We start from the raw sequence: 20,477 nt of genomic DNA on the forward strand, positions 1-20,477 counted from the left end.
TTTTAAGTATTCTAAAAATTAGTTACAGCTGGAGTTCCTAGTGTTTATTTTCCATGTTATCTTTGTTTCCTTTATTTTCTGACAATAGTCTTGATCCTGGGCAATGAGGCTTTAATACAATGTTGGGGTTTTGTTTAATGGCTCATTTGGAGCAGAAGGTAAATGAATGAAAACCTAGTCTATGCAGTTATTCAAGAATGCCCCAGAGAACTCCCAACATTGTCAATCCAGTTCCTAAGAAATTATTAGGACATCACAAATAACAAAATCATGGATCATAAAATCTCGCCTTACCTTCAGCTTTTCCATTGCCTTTATGCTTGCTGTTTCGAAGGGGAGGCACTTCTAGTGAAATGATACCTGAGTTCTCCAGAATGTTCACCTCCACTCGTAACCTCCCTACCAGTTGCTGAGGCCGGATGCTGACCATATATTCATATTTTCCCAATCGCCTTTGCAAGAGCTCTTCATAATGCAGTAGGAAGTTGGCTTGCATCTTCCGAGGAATGAAAACAGAAGCTTTGAATGTCTCATAGCCATTCTCTCTGGAAGAAAAGAGGAATATGTCAAACATATACAGCATAGAGCTGGACCAGAAGAAAGACTACCTCTTGGTTTCTAAACACAAGTATTTGTAAAACCCATATTTAATTCTTTCCTTTGCTCCAGTGACTCATTGCAGTACCTTAAGCAAAGTACAAATGATTTTCTCTTCCCTATTATTAGCTGTTTATCACTACATACTCAAAAGGGAAAAACAGGACCGCAAAGACATTTCCATCTCTGGACACCTCTTCGAAAGGGCTCTTCTCTTCCAGGTGACTACAATGGGACAGGTTCCATTTTATGTCTGGATCCTGAGAGACTGTCCTTTGTTAAAAGCTTGTGACATATTTTTTTTTACCAGACTAGTCACATTTTGAATCCACAGTGAGCTTGACATCCATAATTCTTAGTGGCAAGAAACATGATTTATAGGAAGAACACATTGTTTTGGCTGTTTAGGACCTGAAACATAATTATTCTTTTTCTCTCTAGTTTTTCTATGAAAGACAGAAAATAAAGATTCTTATTCTCTTTTCACATCTTCTACAAGTTCAGATCTCTGTCAGATTTCTCCCTCTCTATAGTTCATCATTTTTCTGATATGAGAAGCAATGATCTAGTTATGTGTTCTTGATCGTGTGTTCACATTAGAGTAGCTTTACTATCACAGGCAACAAGGAGTAATGCAGGATTTTCTAAAGCAGAAAAATCCATTCAGACTTGCAACTCTTTGCAAGTTATTTAGGGGAACCTGGGCACTTGTCAAATTAGAGGGGGAAAATAGCCTGCAGAGCTGCCAAAGTGCCTTCAGATGAACATAGGATTTCAGATTGCTGAAGAGATGAGACTTTCTGACAGCACGTGGCAAAAAAAAGACTACACATGATCAAGCACTGAGAACAGGGCAAATAAACACAACTGCAAAAGGGTACCTGTGATTCTACTACTGAATATCTTTGCAGTCTTGAAGTTGTAATTTACTGAAGCGCAGTGTGTCTTAATTTTATTGCCAGTTATTCAGGAGGTAACAAGATTTCTTTTCCTCTCAAGTATATCAGTTTGACATCCTGGACCTCCTTGGAAGTGAAAGAGTTATGTAACAGAGCCGGAAAAGGTCACGCACAAATTTATGTTACTTGGAGCATGGGAATGACACTAGGCAGTGAAGACAACACTTTGTTTAGCTACTTCTTCTTTCTACAAATCCATACATGTGTATACCAAATCAGCCAGAAATAAATGTGGGAGGAGAGTGCATCACTTCTCAGAACATAGTTGAACGCATGACACTTGCCTTCCGTTCGCAGGACTTGGAGATTTCTTCTTCTTTGCTTTGTCATCATTGCTGTGCTTCTTTTCTTTCCCTGTGACCTCCCCATAATAAGTTTTGTTGCCAATGCTCCTAGAGAGATCAGAGATGTCAGCATGACTGATTTGCACCTACAAACAGTGAGAGCTGTGTAGCTTGCTGCAGAAGGGCACATGGACTGTGAACATGTGGACAGTTACTAGCACAACTCTTACTGTGTTCACTCAGTTCAGTGGGATAGAAGCTGACTCAGAAATGCCCTGGTTGCTTTCGCTGGAAGAGCACATTTTTACTCCAGAACTTAACTTCTCTCAAATGCCAGTTTAAAACGTAATATTCAGAGCATAAGGATATTAGCCTGAAAGCAAAGCAATTGCCAGACTCCCAACAAGTACTGTTTTGTTTATGGTCCCAGATCCACTGTCTGTGTCAGTGCATGTGGCGATATTCAGAATTACTTCTCTCATGTAGCTGCTTCCCTAACAAAAATACATCTCTCTGGGAATGAGTTACAGACCTGGATGGGCAATGGCAAAAGGCTGATTTTCCTTCTACTAACCCAAGAAGTTTTCCTAAAAAAAGCTTACCCCTCATCTGCTATAGTGAGGGACAAAGTTGTGGCAGTAATTTCTACCCATAGTGAGGAATCTTAGCATGACCAAACTAAACACATTTTAAAACCAAGTGCCTAATTTATTCCTTAGTGAATTATTTGAGTGTGAGTTGATTGCCCTTTGCTTGCCCTGCTACACAGAGAATGACTAGCACCTCCAACAACAGATCAGCCTGTCTTCTGTTTTGATTGTTGTGGTGCTCAGGGACATGATTTAGCAGAAGGGTTGTTAGAGTTAGAGCATTATGGCTAGGTCGTGGTTAGACTCAATGATCTTTAAGGTATTTTCCAACCTGAGTGATTCTATGATTCTATGATTCTATGATTCTGTGATTTGACTGTTGTCCTCCATTGAGATTGTGAAAATGTAGAAAAATAAGAAGCTTCTGAGGCACCACAGAGTTAGGAAACATAAATATGCTGTGCTAGTGTTGCTGAAATTTTAATTGGAAAGGTTAGAAGAGTCGTTCTGGTCCAAATCTGAGAAAGAGGAGAAGAAATTTATTGAAGTGCACTCCCATGGGAAATAGAAGAATGCTCTTCCACATGTACAATGAGGGCTTGAATCTTAGTATCCTGTCCTCCAAGCATTTGTTCTGTGCTGTGAGGCCATGATATTCTTGGATGAAGTATACCATGTGTGTATTTTCCAAATGCAACTATTTTAAATGCAAAAAAGCATTGATACAGTCCAACTGCGCGGCTAGCCAGCGTTTAAAATCTCAGAGACTTGTCTGTGAGATGGAAGAAACATTCACCTAGCTGTCAGAACTACTTACGTACATGGTAAAGTTGGAGATGAAAGCTGCAGCTGGGATCTGCATCTCAAACACGGCTTCTCGTGCCTCAGATCCACTGTTCACCATTGTGCAGGACACAGTGGTGAAAGCATAGCGAGAAATGATTGTGGATTTCACAGAGAATTCAGACATCCGAGGCCTAGTTTCCTGTAGATATCAAAGGTTACTCATTAACAGTGACAGGTAACTCTTCCCTTCAATTTTACACTGGGTTTAATATTTAATATTCTCAAAGAATGAACCCTTTGACTCCCTGTGAGAAACACAACAAGCAAGGTGAGGATTCCCTCCAAAATATCAGGTGAGATGCAAAAGTTAAACTAAAGACATGGCAGCATCTTTGTTCATACACATGGTCAAAAACCACAGTCATTCTCCAATTCTCAGGAAGGGTCTGGGTAGCACAAGAGCTCTGATTTTGCCAGCATCTATGTTGTGAAATACACTGATAAAATCCATCTGTATCCTAAGTAACACTCTTCAACTCTGACTATTTGAAACAGTGAGGATTAGCCCATTCTGGACTGGAAGAGAAGCCCAAAATATCTCCCCATAGGGTCCAGAACTGATGTCACAAGAGCAGATGTAAGATTTCTTGAAAGACTGAGATCACTGTGCATGGAGCAGCATCTTAAAACTGACACAATCAGATCCGTAAGTTTTGTAAACAGAAAAACTGCTGTCACTGGAGTGAGTTGAGTCCTCCTCTGCTGAGAATCAATGCTGGAGGTCTCAGCCAATGGATGGAAGAGATTTAATAAGAAACACTGACACAGTGACATCTCAAACAAAATATTTTAAGCCTTTTAGCCCATGTTGGATTCCTTCCAGCAGAGAAGTAGCAGAAACTTCAGAGAATGACACATGATGTAGCAGTGGAAGCTGAAAGCCAATTTCTGCTGCATGGGAATGTGTCCGGGGTTGGAGCATTTCTTCAGTCTGAGATGATTTTTGACAGCAACGTTTCCATGGAACTCAACAGTTTTCATCCTAGAAGACTTCAGTGTATTTAACTATAAGTAGCCCATTAGAAAATAATCTATCTGCTGCTTTTAAACTATTGAAGTCTGAAACTTCAAAAGCAGAAGGGAGCTAAACAGTAAAATACGTTGCAAGTAAAGAGTAATTTTGCTAAACCAAGTACACCAAGAATTTATTCCTACTGAGGCTAGTAAAAAATCATAGCCCCCTGAGACTTGTGAAAACACAAACATGTTCTTCAGTGCACTACCAGCCTTTTTCTCCCAATAAAAACAATTTTCCCAAATGGCTTAACAAAAGGATCAATTGTTGTATGAATAAATATGAAACAGAAAATATTCTGCGGTAGCTGATGGCATCAGAATAGCAATAAATGAGCATCCAGCTAACAAAGCTGCTGGGCTAGTGACTTCCAGGCAAATGAAAGGATGAGAATCCACTAGAAACAAAGACAAAACTATCAACAGACTTGGAAATAAGGCCCCATCTGGGGCCTACACTTTCAAGGCTTGGATATGTCTCAAATGGAACCTAATCATGAGAGAAATTCTTTAACAGCTGGAGAATGTCTGACTTGTTCTGTCTCCATATACATCTTCCTCAGCACAGGTTCAGCTCCCGTGGAGCACAATGGCAAAAACTCATTTTTAGTGTGAGCTGATTCACTAATTGCAGACAGCTCAATGAGATATATCTAGACTAGAATACATCTACTTAATGTAGACGTCCACCCTTAGGCCACAAGTGGCTTTTGGTCAGTCAGTGGTGACTGGGACAATATTCCCAAAATATGGGACAGCATGTTCTTAGGACTTTCCCGCACACATAGGTATGAATTTTCAGTTTCTATCTGCTGAAAGTGGAGAGGATGGGGAGTTTTAATCTGGAGTGATGTTGCAGGAACATTTCTAGATCTGATGGGATCATGTTCCATTCACCCTTTTGTACCATCAATTGCCTGTGGCCTATCAGGTGTTAAAAAGGATTTGCAGAAGTGAAAGAAAGAACCTGAAAATGCAGCAAATTTCTTAGATCCAAGGGTCCTGCATTCACTCCCATTTTCTGCATTTCATCACAATCTGTGGGTACAAACCAGGCTGAAAGCTCAACAGCAAATAGCTGTTGAGAGATACAGACAGGTTTTGCAGTGGCAGATCTTGACTTGTCAAGACAATAACGTAGCCTGTCACTGGCGGGGATCAATAGTACACGCTCAGAGAAGAGTGTTAAGATCAGGCCAACCTGATACTAAAACTCAAGAACTTTCTCTCAGTCTCCTCTAATCAGTGGCTGAAGGAATTCCTACACCCAATGTGGTATTTTATAAACACCATTCCTGAAGATGTTCAAGAAATGTGAAGATGTTCTTAGGGACATGGTTTAGTAGGCAATAGTAGTGGCAGTGGATGGTTGGACTAGATGAACTTAGGGGTTTTCCAACCTGAACAATTCTATGATTCTATTTTACATGAAGAACCACATCCTTTAGATGTTTTCTACCAAGTCTATCATCTACTCGTTTCAACTGATCTCTGTTAAACTCTGCATCCCTTGAAACAAGCTCCAGTTCTGATATCTTCACAGACAAATGGCAAAAACAAACAGAAAAAAAAATACATTCAGAACTTCTTCCTCCTTGTGGTGGGTAGATGTTGCTGCTGGAGAAAGCAAACACTGTGCAAGGGCATCATATACAACTGGGGATGAAAGAGCTTTACGGCCCTGGAAGGGATCTGCCATTTCTTGTATATAGAAAATATAAATGCTGGGGGCAGAGGCGGTTTCAAAACAGGTTGTTAGGTCGGGCTTGGCGGGCAGCCCAAGTTCCAGTTTGTGATTCTCGCACATTCCCTGGAGCCCTTACACAATCCGTCAGTGCTTGATTCTCTGACTTACAGCTGCACAAATGCCTGCTTGTTTTCCCCACTTTTTATTAAGGTCTTCAGAAGAAGAGAGACAGCACAAAGGAAAAACAAAACAAAACAAACCATTTGTTTAATATTATTATTGTTGTGATTTATTATTCCTATTAAAAATAAAGCTAGGGAGTGCCAAGGCAGTGGATTAGCACTTTGCTACAATAAAGGTTGGCTGAAGGCTTTTTGAAGATGTCCCAGTTATTATGCTGAAGTGGGAGCTGAAAATTTTCTGCCAAACATATTATTTTGTGTTTGTTTATAAGAAATCTTTGGAAAGACAGAAAAGAGCTGAAGATAAATGAAATTCACTCCACGTTTTTGCCTCTATCAGTTGCTTTCATCAAAATATATTGACTGCATGTCAGATTAGAAATTGTAAACTAGTAATAAGATTGAGGATTGCTCTCCCTTAGGGTGCTGATTCAAAAGCGTCAAAGATCAAAGGAGCCAGAAGCTACTGATGGCTGTTCAGTGTGTGAAATGAGTTCTTCCAGTTCTTTCCAGAGAAAAGAAATCAGGAAAATAACTGGCCATGAATAGCAATTTCACTGGCTTTAGCCATATTTTTATCTAAGCCATGCAAATCTCAGTGCAGCAACACAGCCATATCTGGCAAATTTTCTGTACATTTTAAAGCTTAGATTTCCCTACCAAAAGGAAGATACTGGCTTCTTTGTTTGCTCTCTTTCTTCAATAAATTCTGGCTTCTGTATAAACAGAGAACAACAGATCTTCAAATTTCAAAATGAACTCTCTTTTTCTCTTGAAATTCAATGAGATTTCATCAGTCTCATTCATGTTCATTGCATGGTTGATGATGAAAGCGTTGGATGCCACCCAGACTTGTGGCTGAGAAGATGGATTGGGAAGACTTAGAAGAACTTATACCTGTTGAATGACTCAAAATTAAGATTTTTTTCCCCAGAATCACACCCCTACCATCACTGACTGATACAATTTACTCTTGGGCACAGGGATGCACATACATATGGACACTCAGAGCAAGTGTCATTCTCATGAAGTAAAAGACAGGGTGATACATACCAGCCTCTGCAAAAATCTGGTCTGTCTTGGAACACGACGTACAACCTGCAAAGAATTAAAGGAGTTAATGGAGCTTTGGAAAGCTTGTCATTTGTTTAAATCCAGATGTGAGCTTGTGTGGCTGAACACTGTGGCCAGGTTCAAATGTTCCTCTGATTAAAACTAAAACCTAAATCTCTTCTCTATTAGCATACTCATATTCATCAAAACTCAGTCGTGGAATGCAGCTCTCATGAATGAGAAGGTATTGTGTGTTTTACAAACGCTAGCTGTCCAGAATGTCTCTACTTGAAGGCAAGGACATCAGCCGTGGCTGTCCGTGCTGTCTTCATCCTCAAGCATGTTCTCTGACAGCTTCCTATGGAGGTACACAAAGGCTCTATACTACTGTTTTTTCAGTGGCATGGTGTGGCATGCATGATGAGCTCTTCTAAATGGTTTCTCAGGAAAATAATGTCCATCTGCTTTTATGTTGGAAGTTACAGATGCACTGTTTTTATTAGAATTTTCCCATCCCCATCTCCTAGTTTCTGTTAGGAAGGGAAGGCTGGAAGTTAACCATAGAGCAGATGAAATGACTTCATAGGTAAAATATGTCTGTCAACCCAATGTTGGGCATCCTTTCTTCAATCCTTTCTGCCTTAGGACCTCTGGAGGCCTAGCAATTGATCAGAATAGAGCAGGGCAAACTGAGGCCTGCAGTATTTTTATTTGCTTATTAAATGTCATTTTAAGCCCACCTAAGTCATCAAATAAAAGTCAAAGCCCATTCCTCAGCCTTTCTTGAATTTTATTATTAAACGAAGTATTTCACCTATGACAATGTAGTCCTACTCATTTCATCACTCTTCACAACAACTCCTCTGACCTTTTTCCACATATGTGTAAGTCTTGGCTTAACAACATGTCCAAATCCAATCCCTCCTCAAAACATAGTACAAGTCTCTTGTCAGTGAGGAACAATGAGGGAAGCCAAGTGACTTTTTAAAATGTTGGTGAAACTCTAGAGAACAGAGGAATGCAATGATAATTTTTTACCTGATTTGCCCTTTTTCTTAATTTACACTGAAAACAAAGTCAATCCTTGCCAAATATATAATTTTTTTCTCTTTATTCATGCAGTGCGAAGCTCAGAAATGCCCAGTGGAGAAATTAAATATTTTCTCTGTTAGGATCTTATTTTTCATCTTTATTTTAGCCAACATCTTGTAAAATTAGAACCTAGGAAAAGCATTTATCTCAGGAAATTCTCAAAAGAGAGGAGAGGAGAGGAGAGGAGAGGAGAGGAGAGGAGCGGATGATGTGATTCTCTCAGAAAGTCTCTGAAGTCTTAAGAATAACTGGTAGATAATGGTCAGTAACTAAGTTCTGCTTGTTAGGACTTTATGACTACTGCCAAAGCACTGCTGCAGGGTTTATGACACCAGTCAGTCCACTGGAGTATTTTTAAAACATCCTACTTCACTAGCATCATCTAATGGAACAATTTCCAACTTTCCACCAATCTTTATCTTTAAAGCCTTCTGAAGCACTCTAATTAAAGCCCAACAACTGCTAGTACTGATTCCATTGCTCCTGACATCTTAGCATGGCATACAAAGAATAAGCTGGGCAGTAGCAACAAAACAACCACTGAAGACCTGACCAGAACTGCATCTAGTGTAATGGCGATAAAGAGCACCTTGTCATCTGCCCTAGCTTCCTAACAATTCTCCCTCTAAGCAGATGAATGAGTGCTCCCAGATGCCATTCAACTAGCAGGACAGTGTTGAAGATGATTTACCACTTGTACAGCTTGGTGTGCAAGACAGTCCTGGATTGTTGCTAAATTCCCCAACAAGAAATATGTGTCTGCAGTAATCAGGATTGGCAAAAAAGTTGCTGAGGACCTTCCAGAGGAGAGAGATGAACACTCTTGTAGAGTGATTCTTCCCATTCTAGTATGGGAAGAATGGGCAACTGAATGACTAACTCTAAGACAGGTACAGATACATATGATAAGTTTCAGTCTTCCTATGTGTGACAGAAGATGCCAAATACAGACATCTAGTGCTGTCTATGGCACCGTAGAGTATCCCCCTTGGCATCCATCAGGATTCATAGATCCTGCATCACATCTACAGGTCCTAGATACTACAGAGCCTCTCAGATCTCATCAAGTTAAGGTAACTGTGTATTTAGGTAACTTAAGTAAAGTCACCCATGGTATCCACTATAGACCTGAAGGATGTGAGCACAGATTTAGCATTCAGTCTTTTAAACCAGAGCCCCTAACCTACCATTGCAATGCTATTCCTAACTTGCAAAAAGTTCATTGCCCTTTCAGGCCTATTTCTACAGAAAATCTGAGCTGCACAATGGCACAATACAACAGTCATCACTTGCAGAATTTATTTTTTTTCTCCCCTAGTCAAGAGGCATTTTACTAGCTGAAATACATGGAAGTTCCTTTCATCCAGCTTCAGTTAAAAATCAAGTACGATAAAACAGAGACCAGAAGACAGGGCAGAAAAACCTTCCTCCGAGCCTGAAATACTCTGAATTACTCAGACTGGCGCAAGGCCAGGGGACTGCATTAACTCTCTTGTCCCTGCAGAACACGCTGTTTAACACAGCTATCAGGATGCCAGCTCTCCAGAGGCACTAAGACCACATCCCTTGGCAGCACAGGAGGGTGCTGGGGCTTTACCTCAAAGAACCACCTGAGCTCTCAGCCATGGGGACAGCAGAGAGACATGCTGCACAGAGAGATGCAAGAAATTCACTTTTAGCAGCCTGCTATGCATGTTAATGCCAAGCCCTGAAGAAAGTGACTGCAAATGAGTGACAAATTCAGCGCATTTTTCTTACTGTCAGTTCTCTCTCACCAGACAGGCTATCCAGGCAGTTTGTTCACCTGACAGCCCTGGACACACACCAATCCAAGAGCTCTCCAGCTAGTTACTTTCAATTAATCCACGCCAATTAACGGGGCACAAGCCACCAGATGTCCCCAAGTAACAACTGTCTTAATACCTACTTGCTCCGCAATGCTGTAGTCTGCCATCAGCTTCTCCTCCAGGTACCTTGCCATCAGCTCCGAGTCGGGCTGCCCTACGGCAGCAGGGAAGAAGCAGCAGAGCCATAGCCAAAGGTTCATGGTGGAGGGGGCAGCAGGTAGGAGGAAAGCCCCACTGCCTCCACTGCTGCTTGTGCTGCAGACAGGCTGTGAGCAGGCTGACAGGAGGCGAGACGATCCACCCTCTTCTCCTCCTTCCTAGCTCGGGACCAGCCCCTTTTCCACTCAGGGTTTCTCTGGCTGCCAGGGTTTTCTATCCTGCAGTCACTTCCCCTCAGTCTGGGATTACAGGCACAGTCCTCGTGCCCTTCTCAGTGCTGCCCACAGCCCCCTTCTCACCTCCTATGGGCAGACAGACAGAGGGGATTAGAGCTGGGGGTCCCTGAGGTGCAGCCACATGTCCTCATGTCACCCCAAGCAAGGGGACAGTCGGAGGTCCTGCCAAGCAGCCTGGAGTCAAAAGAAAGAACATGCCAAGGGAATGCTGCATGGAGGTACAAGGATGGGCAGCTTGGATTCAGGGTTGGGGGACTTGGTAAAGTATAGGAACAGGCTGCCCAGGGAAGTGGTGGGGTCACCGTCCCCGGAGATGTTCAAAAAACGTGGAAATATGGCACTGAAGAACGTGATTTAGAGAGCATGGTGGGGATGAGTTGATAGTTGGACTATATGATCTTAGAAGACTTTTTCCAACCCTAACAATTCTATGATTTCAGTGTCAGCAGCACCCCAACCCTGCGGTGGCCCTCTGTGAAGTGCCATTTCTTTTGCTGGGGCAGGACACAAGATGGCTGCTGCCTGAGGTGCTGGTGCCTCAGGGACCGGCAGGGCACTCTTTTCAGCTTCTGGTGGCAGCTGAAAGAGCCTCTGTGTGTCTCCTTATGCTATTCACCATTATGTTAGGCAGCCCTGAATGACTTATGCCACAGTTTGTATATAAAAGCATTCTTCTGCCCACCCTTTTGGGAGGGTGATCCAAGTGCATACTTGAAGGTTTGCCCAGGAGGGGTACAACTGTACATTTTCACCCTCTCTGAAGGGATTTTTATGTTCCCTCTTCCCCTCCAGCCTTTACTGAAGAGAACAGGCAGTAGGGTGCTGAGGGAGGTACAGGTGAAGCACACCATGAGGGCAGCCATGAGATGGGCTGAGCCCCACCTCACTTAGCCCATGGCAGCAGCAACACTTCCTCCTCCTTCTTGTTGCCAGGATCTTTGTGTCATTGGTGAAAACAGCCCCAGGGCCTGGTTTCTCAGCACAGGGCAGGGCTCCCTCCACACCCTCACCTTGGCACCCCGCCTGCTGCCTCCCCACCAGGCTGCAGGCAGCCCAGGAAAGCTGACAGCATGGTGTTGGCCTGGCACCTTATCTTGGCACTATCATGCCCCAGAGCTGTGCTTTCATCCCTCTCTCTCATTGTCTCCTTGGTAGTTTCTCAGCTCCAGCAGACCCAGTTTTCCTCTCTTTTCTTTCACACGCAGTCCTTTCAAGATTCAAACCATTGTGTTCTCACTTTCCAGCTCTAGGTCATCAGAGACTGAGGCTGTTTTGCTTCAGCTCCAGTCCAATGTGGTGAATGTCCAGTGGGTGGCTCAGTACCACAGGCTTGGCACCTTTCTTTGGTGACGCCACATCTCAGTACTCTGCTTAGTTCTGGGCCCCTTACTACAACAGAGACATTGAAGTCCTGGGATGTGTCCAGAGAAGGGCAATGAAGCTGTGAAGGTTCTGGAGCACAGACCTTGTGGGGAGTGGTTGAGGGAACTGGGATTGTTCAGTCTGGAGAAGAGGAGGCCCAGAGAAGGTCTTATTGCTGTCTACATCTCCTTCAAAGGAGGTAGTAGTGAGGTGGGAGTCAGCTTCTTCTCCCAGGAAACAGCAAAAGGATGAGAGAGAATGGCCTCAAGTTGTGCCAGGGGAAGTTCAGGTTGGATATTAGGAAAGAATTCTACTGAAAAGGAATGATTGGGCACTAGCACAGCCAGCAGCCTGCCCAGGGATGTGGTGGAATCACCGTCCCTGGAGTTGTTCAGTAACCGTGGAGATGTGGCACTGAGGGATGTGGTTAGTGGGCATGGTGGGGATGGGTTGGTGGTTGGACTGGATGATCTTAGTCATCTTTTCCAACCTTAATGATTCTGTGATATTGCAGCCTGATGCCAAAATATCCTCCCAGCCCTGTCGGAAGGTGTAAACACACCATTGGATCAGTGGAACCTAAAAGTTTCTCCTTCTAGAGTTTCTCCTGAACAGACACATGTGCACCTATCTGAAAGCATATGTCCTCTGAGAACATATAACCTGTGAACCTTATATCCTTAAAATCCCTCATGTGTAATTAAAGGGCAGGAAGGCGCATGGACCCCATTCAGAAGGGATGAGGGGAGCTGGAGATGGGCTAAAAGGGAGGAACAGCAGTGCCAATGCTTTTGGAGCTTCTCTTTAGCAAATTGGTATGCACATAGCACAGTGGTAAGGAAAAAACATAACCCCAGGATGGCCATCTTTAAGCTGACACTATACTATGCTCAAGAAAGCAGTGCTCCTCTCTGAGACCTTCCATGAGGACCAGAAAAACAACTGAAGCAATTTGCAGCTGGTATTCAGCTTCTTGAAAGAGCTGAGCACAGGAGTAGGCTGAAAATCAGAACTGTGACATCCTATACCCTCACTGCTATATCAGGGATGCTTCTAAGCCTCTCCAAGTTTCACTGACCAAGATCCGTGGCTAAACTTACAGCTCTCCAGCATGTACTCAGGTCTCAAAACAGGCATTTGTAATAATAATACATAAAGGACGACTTTCCTGTTGTTTTGGAAAACTTAGGAAAAACCAAGTCACTTCTGTAAAAACAAGTCAGAAATACCTAGAGGTGTTTGACAGTTTGAAATAATCTCTGAGCGAGCAGTCAGAACACATTTGGGAAAACCTGTCCAGAACCCACCAGCTATCACTCTTGGTCTCTTGATTGGAATTCAGCTTGTTTCTAGTCCTTACTCTGCTTCTCCCATTGCACAGGTGAGGAACTGTTGCCTCAGTCAGTAGCTATCCTGGGCATGTCTGGTGAAAGGAAAAAGTTCAGAATAGGCATGGGATAACCAATTGGTACGAGAGAATGAGCTGGGGAAAACACTGCCCTTCCTAAAACAATTAGAAGAAGCCAGTTCTACTCAGGCTCCCAGTAAGTGCACATAAGGACACAGCACATAGCTTAATAACCAAGCTGTGTTTTATTAATCATGGTTCAGATGCTGTTAGGTTTGCATGCGAATATTAAGCCTGAGGTCCTAATTAATTGCTTACATTATCCCTTCTTCCACTTCTGGAATATGATCTCCTGATTTTGAGGGGGAACATGGAAGTCACTGTTCCAGGGATACTGTTGGAGATGGAGATAAGCAATTACTCAGGTGTGCCTGTTTGTATTAGACATATTTGATTCTGACTTTTGCCAGCTTAGCAAGATGAGCAGCTGTTCTTTAGGTGGGAGCTCATCAAATTAGATTGCCTGGCATAACTCCAGACAGCACATTCAGAGACAGGGGAAAGACACGAGCTGGCAGGTGAGCTTCAATGCACAGTTCACCTGTGATGGATCATGTTATGTCAAGGAATCTCTCTGTGTTGACATACAAACACATAAACCTTGATGTTGCTCTGCCTTCACGCGTCTGCATCCCCATTTCTCCGCACAGTGCTCATAGACAGGACGTCTTCTTCATTGTCACCAACTAAATAAACCCTGTAGGAAGTCGCTGAAGTTAAAGAAAACATTGGTGCCTTTTTGATCAGGAGAAAGGGTAATCCAGGCTCCAGACTGAAGCTGAGGAACCCATATCGCACACACATTTAGTCATTAGCTCTGTGCTATGATGTACAGATTCTTAGATGAAAGATTTCCAGTTCTTTGTTTTTCTAGGCAGAAGAATGGTACACCAGATACCCACTTCACACATTAAATGCTCAACTTGAAGTGTATAATCATGGAACTAAAAGTACTTGAAGTATTAATAAAGTACAGAAATTATTGGCAGTCAAAGCCAGCAACTTGATTAGGCAATTACTGAGTCCCAGAGGATTGCAAAACAGATAGGTTGAATATTAGAAAAAATTTCTTATCAAAATGAGTGATGAGGTATTGGAACAGGTTGCCCAGGGCAGTGGAGGAATCATCATCCGTGGAAGTGTTCAAGAGAAGTGTAGATATGGCATTGAGGGATATGGCCTAGAGCAGGCACTGGCATAGGCTGATGATTGGACTAGATGATCTTATTGGTCTTTCCAGTCTTAATGATTCCATGATTCCATGACACACATAAATGTCCACAGTTAAAAATAGCTATGGTGAAATTTGGAGTACTACATTAAATATTTTATTTCAATCTTTTATCAGTCAAGGAAATATCTTCCTCTGAAACATCTGGATAGAACCTTGTGGTCCCAACTTCTGATTCCACTGCGGAGGTGCCTGTGTTCCAGGCAGGACTTTTCTGGTGATATAGTGGCTGCTGTTTTCCCATTGCCATTAGCTGTGTGCACTATTGCCCAGATGAGAATTTAGAACTTCAAACTCTGGTATTGCTCTGATCTGGGATGAAAATTTTAAAGATGCCAAAGTATCTGCCAGAGAGCCTCAGAAGGGAAATCTGAGTATGCCCGGAGTGTTGCTATGGAACACTCTTTGGAAAGGTCATCTGGGCAGAAAAGCAGCTTGCTGGGTGGTTTTGAATAATAATGCAAAGAGAAAAAGCTGAAGCAAGAGGAAAGTCCATTGTACTTGTCTGCAGTATCATTTCCCAGAATGGCTGGTGTACAAGAAGATGCATGTCAGCAGCACCCCATGTACATGCATTTCCTTGTGCATACACTGTACTTATCTGGGCTACTAGACATTTTCAGATATGAAATTCAGTTAGGAAAGGGGAAATTGACTATCTCATAAGAGACATAAATTGTCAGCATCCCTTCCCGGCTGCAAGCAAGGATAATACAATTTAATTATTCTGAAGAACAGACTGCACAGTGGTGGCTCCAAATGCTTCAATGGGGACAGTGCATGAAAACTTACTTCCAAAGCATTTTTGGCCATCGAGAGGGCTGGCTACCAAGCAGCCCAGTTGGCACATACCAGAAAATATCTGCCTGAGATCCTGTTCTCCCTATTAAATGCTGAGGAAGTCCACCTATTCCAAGAGTAAAGATAGGACTCAGGAATTGCTCTGAGCTGAGCCTTATTTCTTCCATATGTATTTTTTGTTCTTTTGCCTTCAGTAATCTCGGTTTTTTTAACTATTTGGGGCAGCATATTTGAGCACTTCATGCCATCTAGTGGTCACACTATTTTTTAATGTTACTTCTACCTAAAAAATAATTAAGCCCATTTGGTGGTAATGAGAGGAATGAAATAAAGCATTAGGAAATAAATATTTTAATAAAATTTTGTTCCATAGGGCTCCACCTCTTCAGTGCATTGGTAATTAGCTTCCAGGTAAGGGGTCCCAGGTACTGCTTTTCCTGGACAAGACCCATCATTGTCACATAGGTTCTGACTGCAATCATGGAGGTGTTCCTAAGCTGTCTTTAAGATAGGTAACTTAAATATCACTTTAAGTACCTTACAAGCACAGAGCACTGAGCAAAAACTGCTTAAGAGGCTGAGTTAATAATGAGTCCAAGCTCTATGGCTAGTTTCTTTAGCCCTTGTCTATTTGATTTAAATCCAAGCTGGATATTTTATGTATCACTCAACTCTAAGCCAACCTTCCTCTGAAGTGCTATGCATGGGATCTGTGTGCTGAGGATCTCCTCTGCTCAGAAAGCCTATGAGGGACATAAGTGCAGAGCACCTTATTACATAGGGTAGGAGTCTTATCATAGAATCATAGAATCACAAAATCATAGAATGGCCTGGGTTGAAAAGGACCACAGTGATCATCTAGTTTCAACCCCCTGCTATGTGCAGGGTTGCCAACCACCAGACCAGGCTGCCCAGAGCCACATCCAACCTGGTCTTGAATGCTTCCAGGGATGGGCATCCATAACCTCCTTGGGCAACTGTTCCAGTGCTTCACCACCCTCTGTGTGAAAAACTTCCTCCTAATATCTAACCTAAATCTCCCCTGTCTCAGTTTAAGACCATTCCCCCTTGTCCTATCACTATCCACCCTCATAAACAGCCATTCCCCTTCCTGCTTATGATGATACACTGACTTCTCCAGAGCTGGTGTTCTCATCTGAACTCTTGATTGGACTCTCAGCACTGTACCTGGTGTGAATTAGACCCAGCATGGGCAGTATTTATCCAATTTTATGGTGGAAGCAGGTAATCAAATTGTCAGGCACAACATGGTCAAAATCAGTTTCTTTCCATGGGCTACAAAGGAACACAAAGATGTACAAAAAAGCAGTCTCATCTATCATTACGCTATGTATCAAGAAAATCTGATCCCATCCTTCCCATTTACCTTCTGGATGTCTCCTCTTGATTCATGCACATCAGTTCCCCTCACCTCCATAAAAAGTCACAACACAGAACATGACTTGCAGTAATGTGGAGGAGGAGAGTACTGCCCAGATCATGCTCTTTTGGCCTGAAGAGAGCAGAACTACCTAATGAGCAACTTCTGAGACCAGAAACTGTCTCTTCAAGAGAAGCAATGTTGCTGACTCTACACATGCATCTCTGAGAGCTGAACTGGAGCTTAGGGTTTAAGTAATGAACACTTCCATGGCAGTGGGCTGAAAGGCTGAAATTTTGCTTGGTTTCCTTGTGAATCTCTGAATGCAGTTTTAGATCTTAACCTGAGAAATGATCTGTTGAAAAGATGGAGAAAAGATGTGTAACAGCAAACTGAGGCTGTAGAAATTTTTTACTGAAACATCAAAATGTGACATAGCATAGTGTAAGTGACAGAATACTCTAGCTACACTACACTACACTACACTACACTACACTACACTACACTATACTGTACAGTCTATGCTGTGCTATGCTGAACTACACTATGCTAAACTTCGCTATACCAAACTACACTATAGTTTGCTGTTCTGTCCCTGGATCTCCACAGTATTTCAATCTTTCACAGTGAGATTACGTAGATGTCTGCAAATTTCCTTTCTTTCCAAAAGAGTGGATGTGGTACGCCAGCTCCTTTTGCCAGAAAACTCCTTCCTCCCTTCTTTCTTCTTTCCTCCTTTTGCCTCAGTGGCTTACTTTATCCATTTTCTTAAGTGACCAAAGAAGTAGAAAGGCCCAAACAGTTTCAAAAATCACAAGAGCCTTACAACATGCTTTTGAAAATATCATCAGATGCTTTCTGATGACTAACTTCAATAAACTAGAGCTATCCTACCAGCAGCTATGATCTTTCCCAGTCGGAGAGGAAAAAGGGTATTTATGTGGGTCAGAATCCAGCCCAAAGGTCTCTGCTAACCACAGTGAGATGGCTGGATGAAAGAGTCCTTTAAGAAGCACAGTACTGCTGCCTCCATCACTCTGAAAGCCAGTCTCCACCTCATTTACTATAAACAAACAGTCTGGGAGTGAGTTCTTGCTTTGATCCTTCCAAGTCCTGGATATCCAAGGTCTGTGCCTAGCAGGAAATTAGTCAAACATCATGGGAACCTACAAAAGCAAGAGGTGAGCCTATCCAAGCCTGAGCTGTTATCGAGGGCAGAGCCAAGAGAAGACACTGTTTGGATAACCCTTGCTCGGACACCACAGCTCTGACTTGCGTTGCAAGGCAAATATTTACCTATGGCCTAAACAAAGTCAGTGTTTCAAAACTTTGTGCAAAATACTACATAACCCCCATCAGTTTCCTTGAACTTGTCTCAGAGAAGGAAAGATCTTGTGTCTAGTCCTTATGCTGGCTGTTCTCAGGAGACAAGCAGGAAGAAAATGAAGCGTCCAATCTACTTCATGATTGTGTTCCTCATTTCTGAAGTAGGAAGCTTTGATCTTGTTATCGATGGAATCCCAGATGTGAGTATTTCCAGAAGGGCCCAGGGTTGCCTTCCTTGCTAAGTCCAGATTGGTGCTGCAACTGGCTTCAGTGAGAGCAGGTCTGGGTCAGTGCTTATTGTTCTGCTTGTGTCTCATAGTTTCTCTTCTACTTTGAGCTAAAATAGTATTGTTTGGTTTGTTTTTCACCAAACTTCACCAAATGGTTTTCAGCATTACTTTTTAATATTGTTAAAGCTGGGAAAGAACGAGCATTTCCAATTTCTTTTCAAACAGGATTCATATTTTTAACTCAGCTTTGCTTTTGCTGGTGCTTTCAGCCTTTACATATTCAGCTAGGCTTCTATGTTCAGGTTTTCAGCGTTTTAGATTCCATTCCCTGGATTTAGAAGAAACTCAGAATCTACATCTCTTTTTGAATGGGATCTCTGTATTGACCACCATGAATTTCAGCAAAGTTCCATTACTGATTACTTAGATTACTGTTAACAGAAATTCAAATACAGAGTTAAGATCCTATTGACTGTACATTCCTTGGCAGGAGGATGAGATAACTTACATGCATGCAATAGGATAATATAATAATAAAAAGATTTTGTTACAGCTTTGATTCAAAAGTCAAAATTTAAAGGCCTATACTTGAGTGAGATTGTATTTGAGTGTCTACATGCATTTCCACATGAATTAGAAACTGCTGCAAATTCAAATTTGCATTTTGTATTGCAATCTTTCAGCTAAGTTGGCATGAATCATGTGAAGCTTTCTTTTCTTTTGCAAGACTAACAAAAAGAACCATTGAGAGGACTATTCTTTCTTTCTTTCTTTCTTTCTTTCTTCTTACAGCACCTTTCATGACACAGTGTGATTTTTATCCTGAATTTATGATTCCTGTCAAAAATAGCCCAGAAAAATATTTCTGTACTCCTCTCTAATCACTGTCATCATATCACTTTAACATCACTGTGCTTAAGCAATTCAAGTTTATTTTGTGCAAACTTTTGTGTGTACGCTATCGTCTAAGTTGGAGAGCAACTCATGAACCTTGACTTCTTAATTGCCATAAATAAAACCGCTAACAAACATAGAAGAGTTTTGCTGTGGTGTAAGAAGCTCATTTCTAATCTGTACAGATGTGCATTTGGAAAAGATCTGATGTTCCTCTGTGTCATTTGGACATATTTACTTTCCATGCATAAGAGTGGAGAGAGTTTCTTCTGGTTTGAGCAGAAATTCTCTGAACTTGCTGGTTTAGGTGAGATCAGTATCTGAAACGTCAACGTTACCATACAATGACACATCCTGATGATCACCTGCCTCTTGCTTGTAATGGGCATTTCAGTCCATTAAATATTATTCCTTGTTTTGGAAGGAAAGGTTGTAAAATGATGGTAAAAGTCATGATGTTAAGAGTAGATAGAGCTGGTTGTCCACAGAGGGAAATGGAATGTATGAATACACAGCAGTTTTGTCTGAGGTGTTTTGCAACTCTACTCCACACTGGTATACGGGGACATAAATTTGTTTTGGAATTGTATTAGAGTGCTAATCATAAACAATTCAAGGGACAAATCTAACTGCAAGACAGCAGTGACACATCTTTGTTTCCTCCTCTTTCTCCTTTAGGAAGTGGAAAATCTGATTGACACAGAAATCGATGGATTTCCTTCAAGCTCCAGGACAAGAAATGGCAGGTACCAGGTACAGTACCAGCAATGCTTCGACAAAAGGAAAACAGGAATTCCAGGGAGCTCTCCCCAGGCAGTTTGTTCCATTTCAAGGATTGTGAATGTGCAATCAGGTGGGACCAGCAGATCCTTAAATACATTGAGACATTCACACATCTAGTTGCTGATGCTACCCTTTCTGTAGTACCTAGAGCAAGGCTTTGTTTCTTATCTGACTTCCTAAGGTAGAACCATAACATAGATGCCATAGATGTCTGTCTCATTTTGTGTGTGATACATGTGGTACTGAAAAAAAATGGAAAAGAAGAACCTCTACACAAGCAATGTATGTTGGAACTCTCTAGTCCTGCAGATAGTCCATTCATTCATATGTAGTTCAAATCAAAAGTGCAGTACAATGTAACATGGTAAATCAACTGGGGAAGTCCAAGGCCAGGGAAGAAAATTTGTTTCCAGAGTGCTGATGTGTTACAGATAGTTGTACACTGTTGGTTTCTGAAACAGAAGCATTTAAAACAACATTGCAGGAGGGTTTTTTGTTTTTTGTGTTTTTTTTTT

The 20,477-nt window shown here is 42.0% G+C and overlaps 2 protein-coding genes across 2 annotated transcripts in view; one reads left to right on the forward strand and one right to left on the reverse strand.

The window, feature by feature from the left end:
• ITIH5 (inter-alpha-trypsin inhibitor heavy chain 5) overlaps nt 1-10,451 on the reverse strand; it is a 49,276-nt gene extending 38,825 nt beyond the window's left edge. The window contains exons 1-5 of the mRNA XM_010713754.3: nt 10,232-10,451; nt 7,213-7,257; nt 3,252-3,415; nt 1,841-1,948; nt 295-545 (exon numbers count right to left, since the gene is read on the reverse strand). Of these exons, the coding sequence (XP_010712056.1) occupies nt 295-545; nt 1,841-1,948; nt 3,252-3,415; nt 7,213-7,257; nt 10,232-10,351 (688 nt within the window). The 5' untranslated portion in view covers nt 10,352-10,451. The remainder of the gene's footprint in view (nt 1-294; nt 546-1,840; nt 1,949-3,251; nt 3,416-7,212; nt 7,258-10,231) is intronic.
• Nucleotides 10,452-18,072: 7,621 nt separating this feature from the next.
• Nucleotides 18,073-20,477, forward strand: part of ITIH2 (inter-alpha-trypsin inhibitor heavy chain 2) — a 24,942-nt gene continuing 22,537 nt past the window's right edge. Inside the window, exons 1-2 of the mRNA XM_003201837.4 lie at nt 18,073-18,255; nt 19,858-19,932. Coding sequence (XP_003201885.1) covers nt 18,172-18,255; nt 19,858-19,932 — 159 coding nt within the window. The 5' untranslated portion in view covers nt 18,073-18,171. The remainder of the gene's footprint in view (nt 18,256-19,857; nt 19,933-20,477) is intronic.

The sequence above is a fragment of the Meleagris gallopavo genome, chromosome 1, assembly GCF_000146605.3.
Source record: "Meleagris gallopavo isolate NT-WF06-2002-E0010 breed Aviagen turkey brand Nicholas breeding stock chromosome 1, Turkey_5.1, whole genome shotgun sequence".
NCBI lineage: Eukaryota > Metazoa > Chordata > Aves > Galliformes > Phasianidae > Meleagris > Meleagris gallopavo.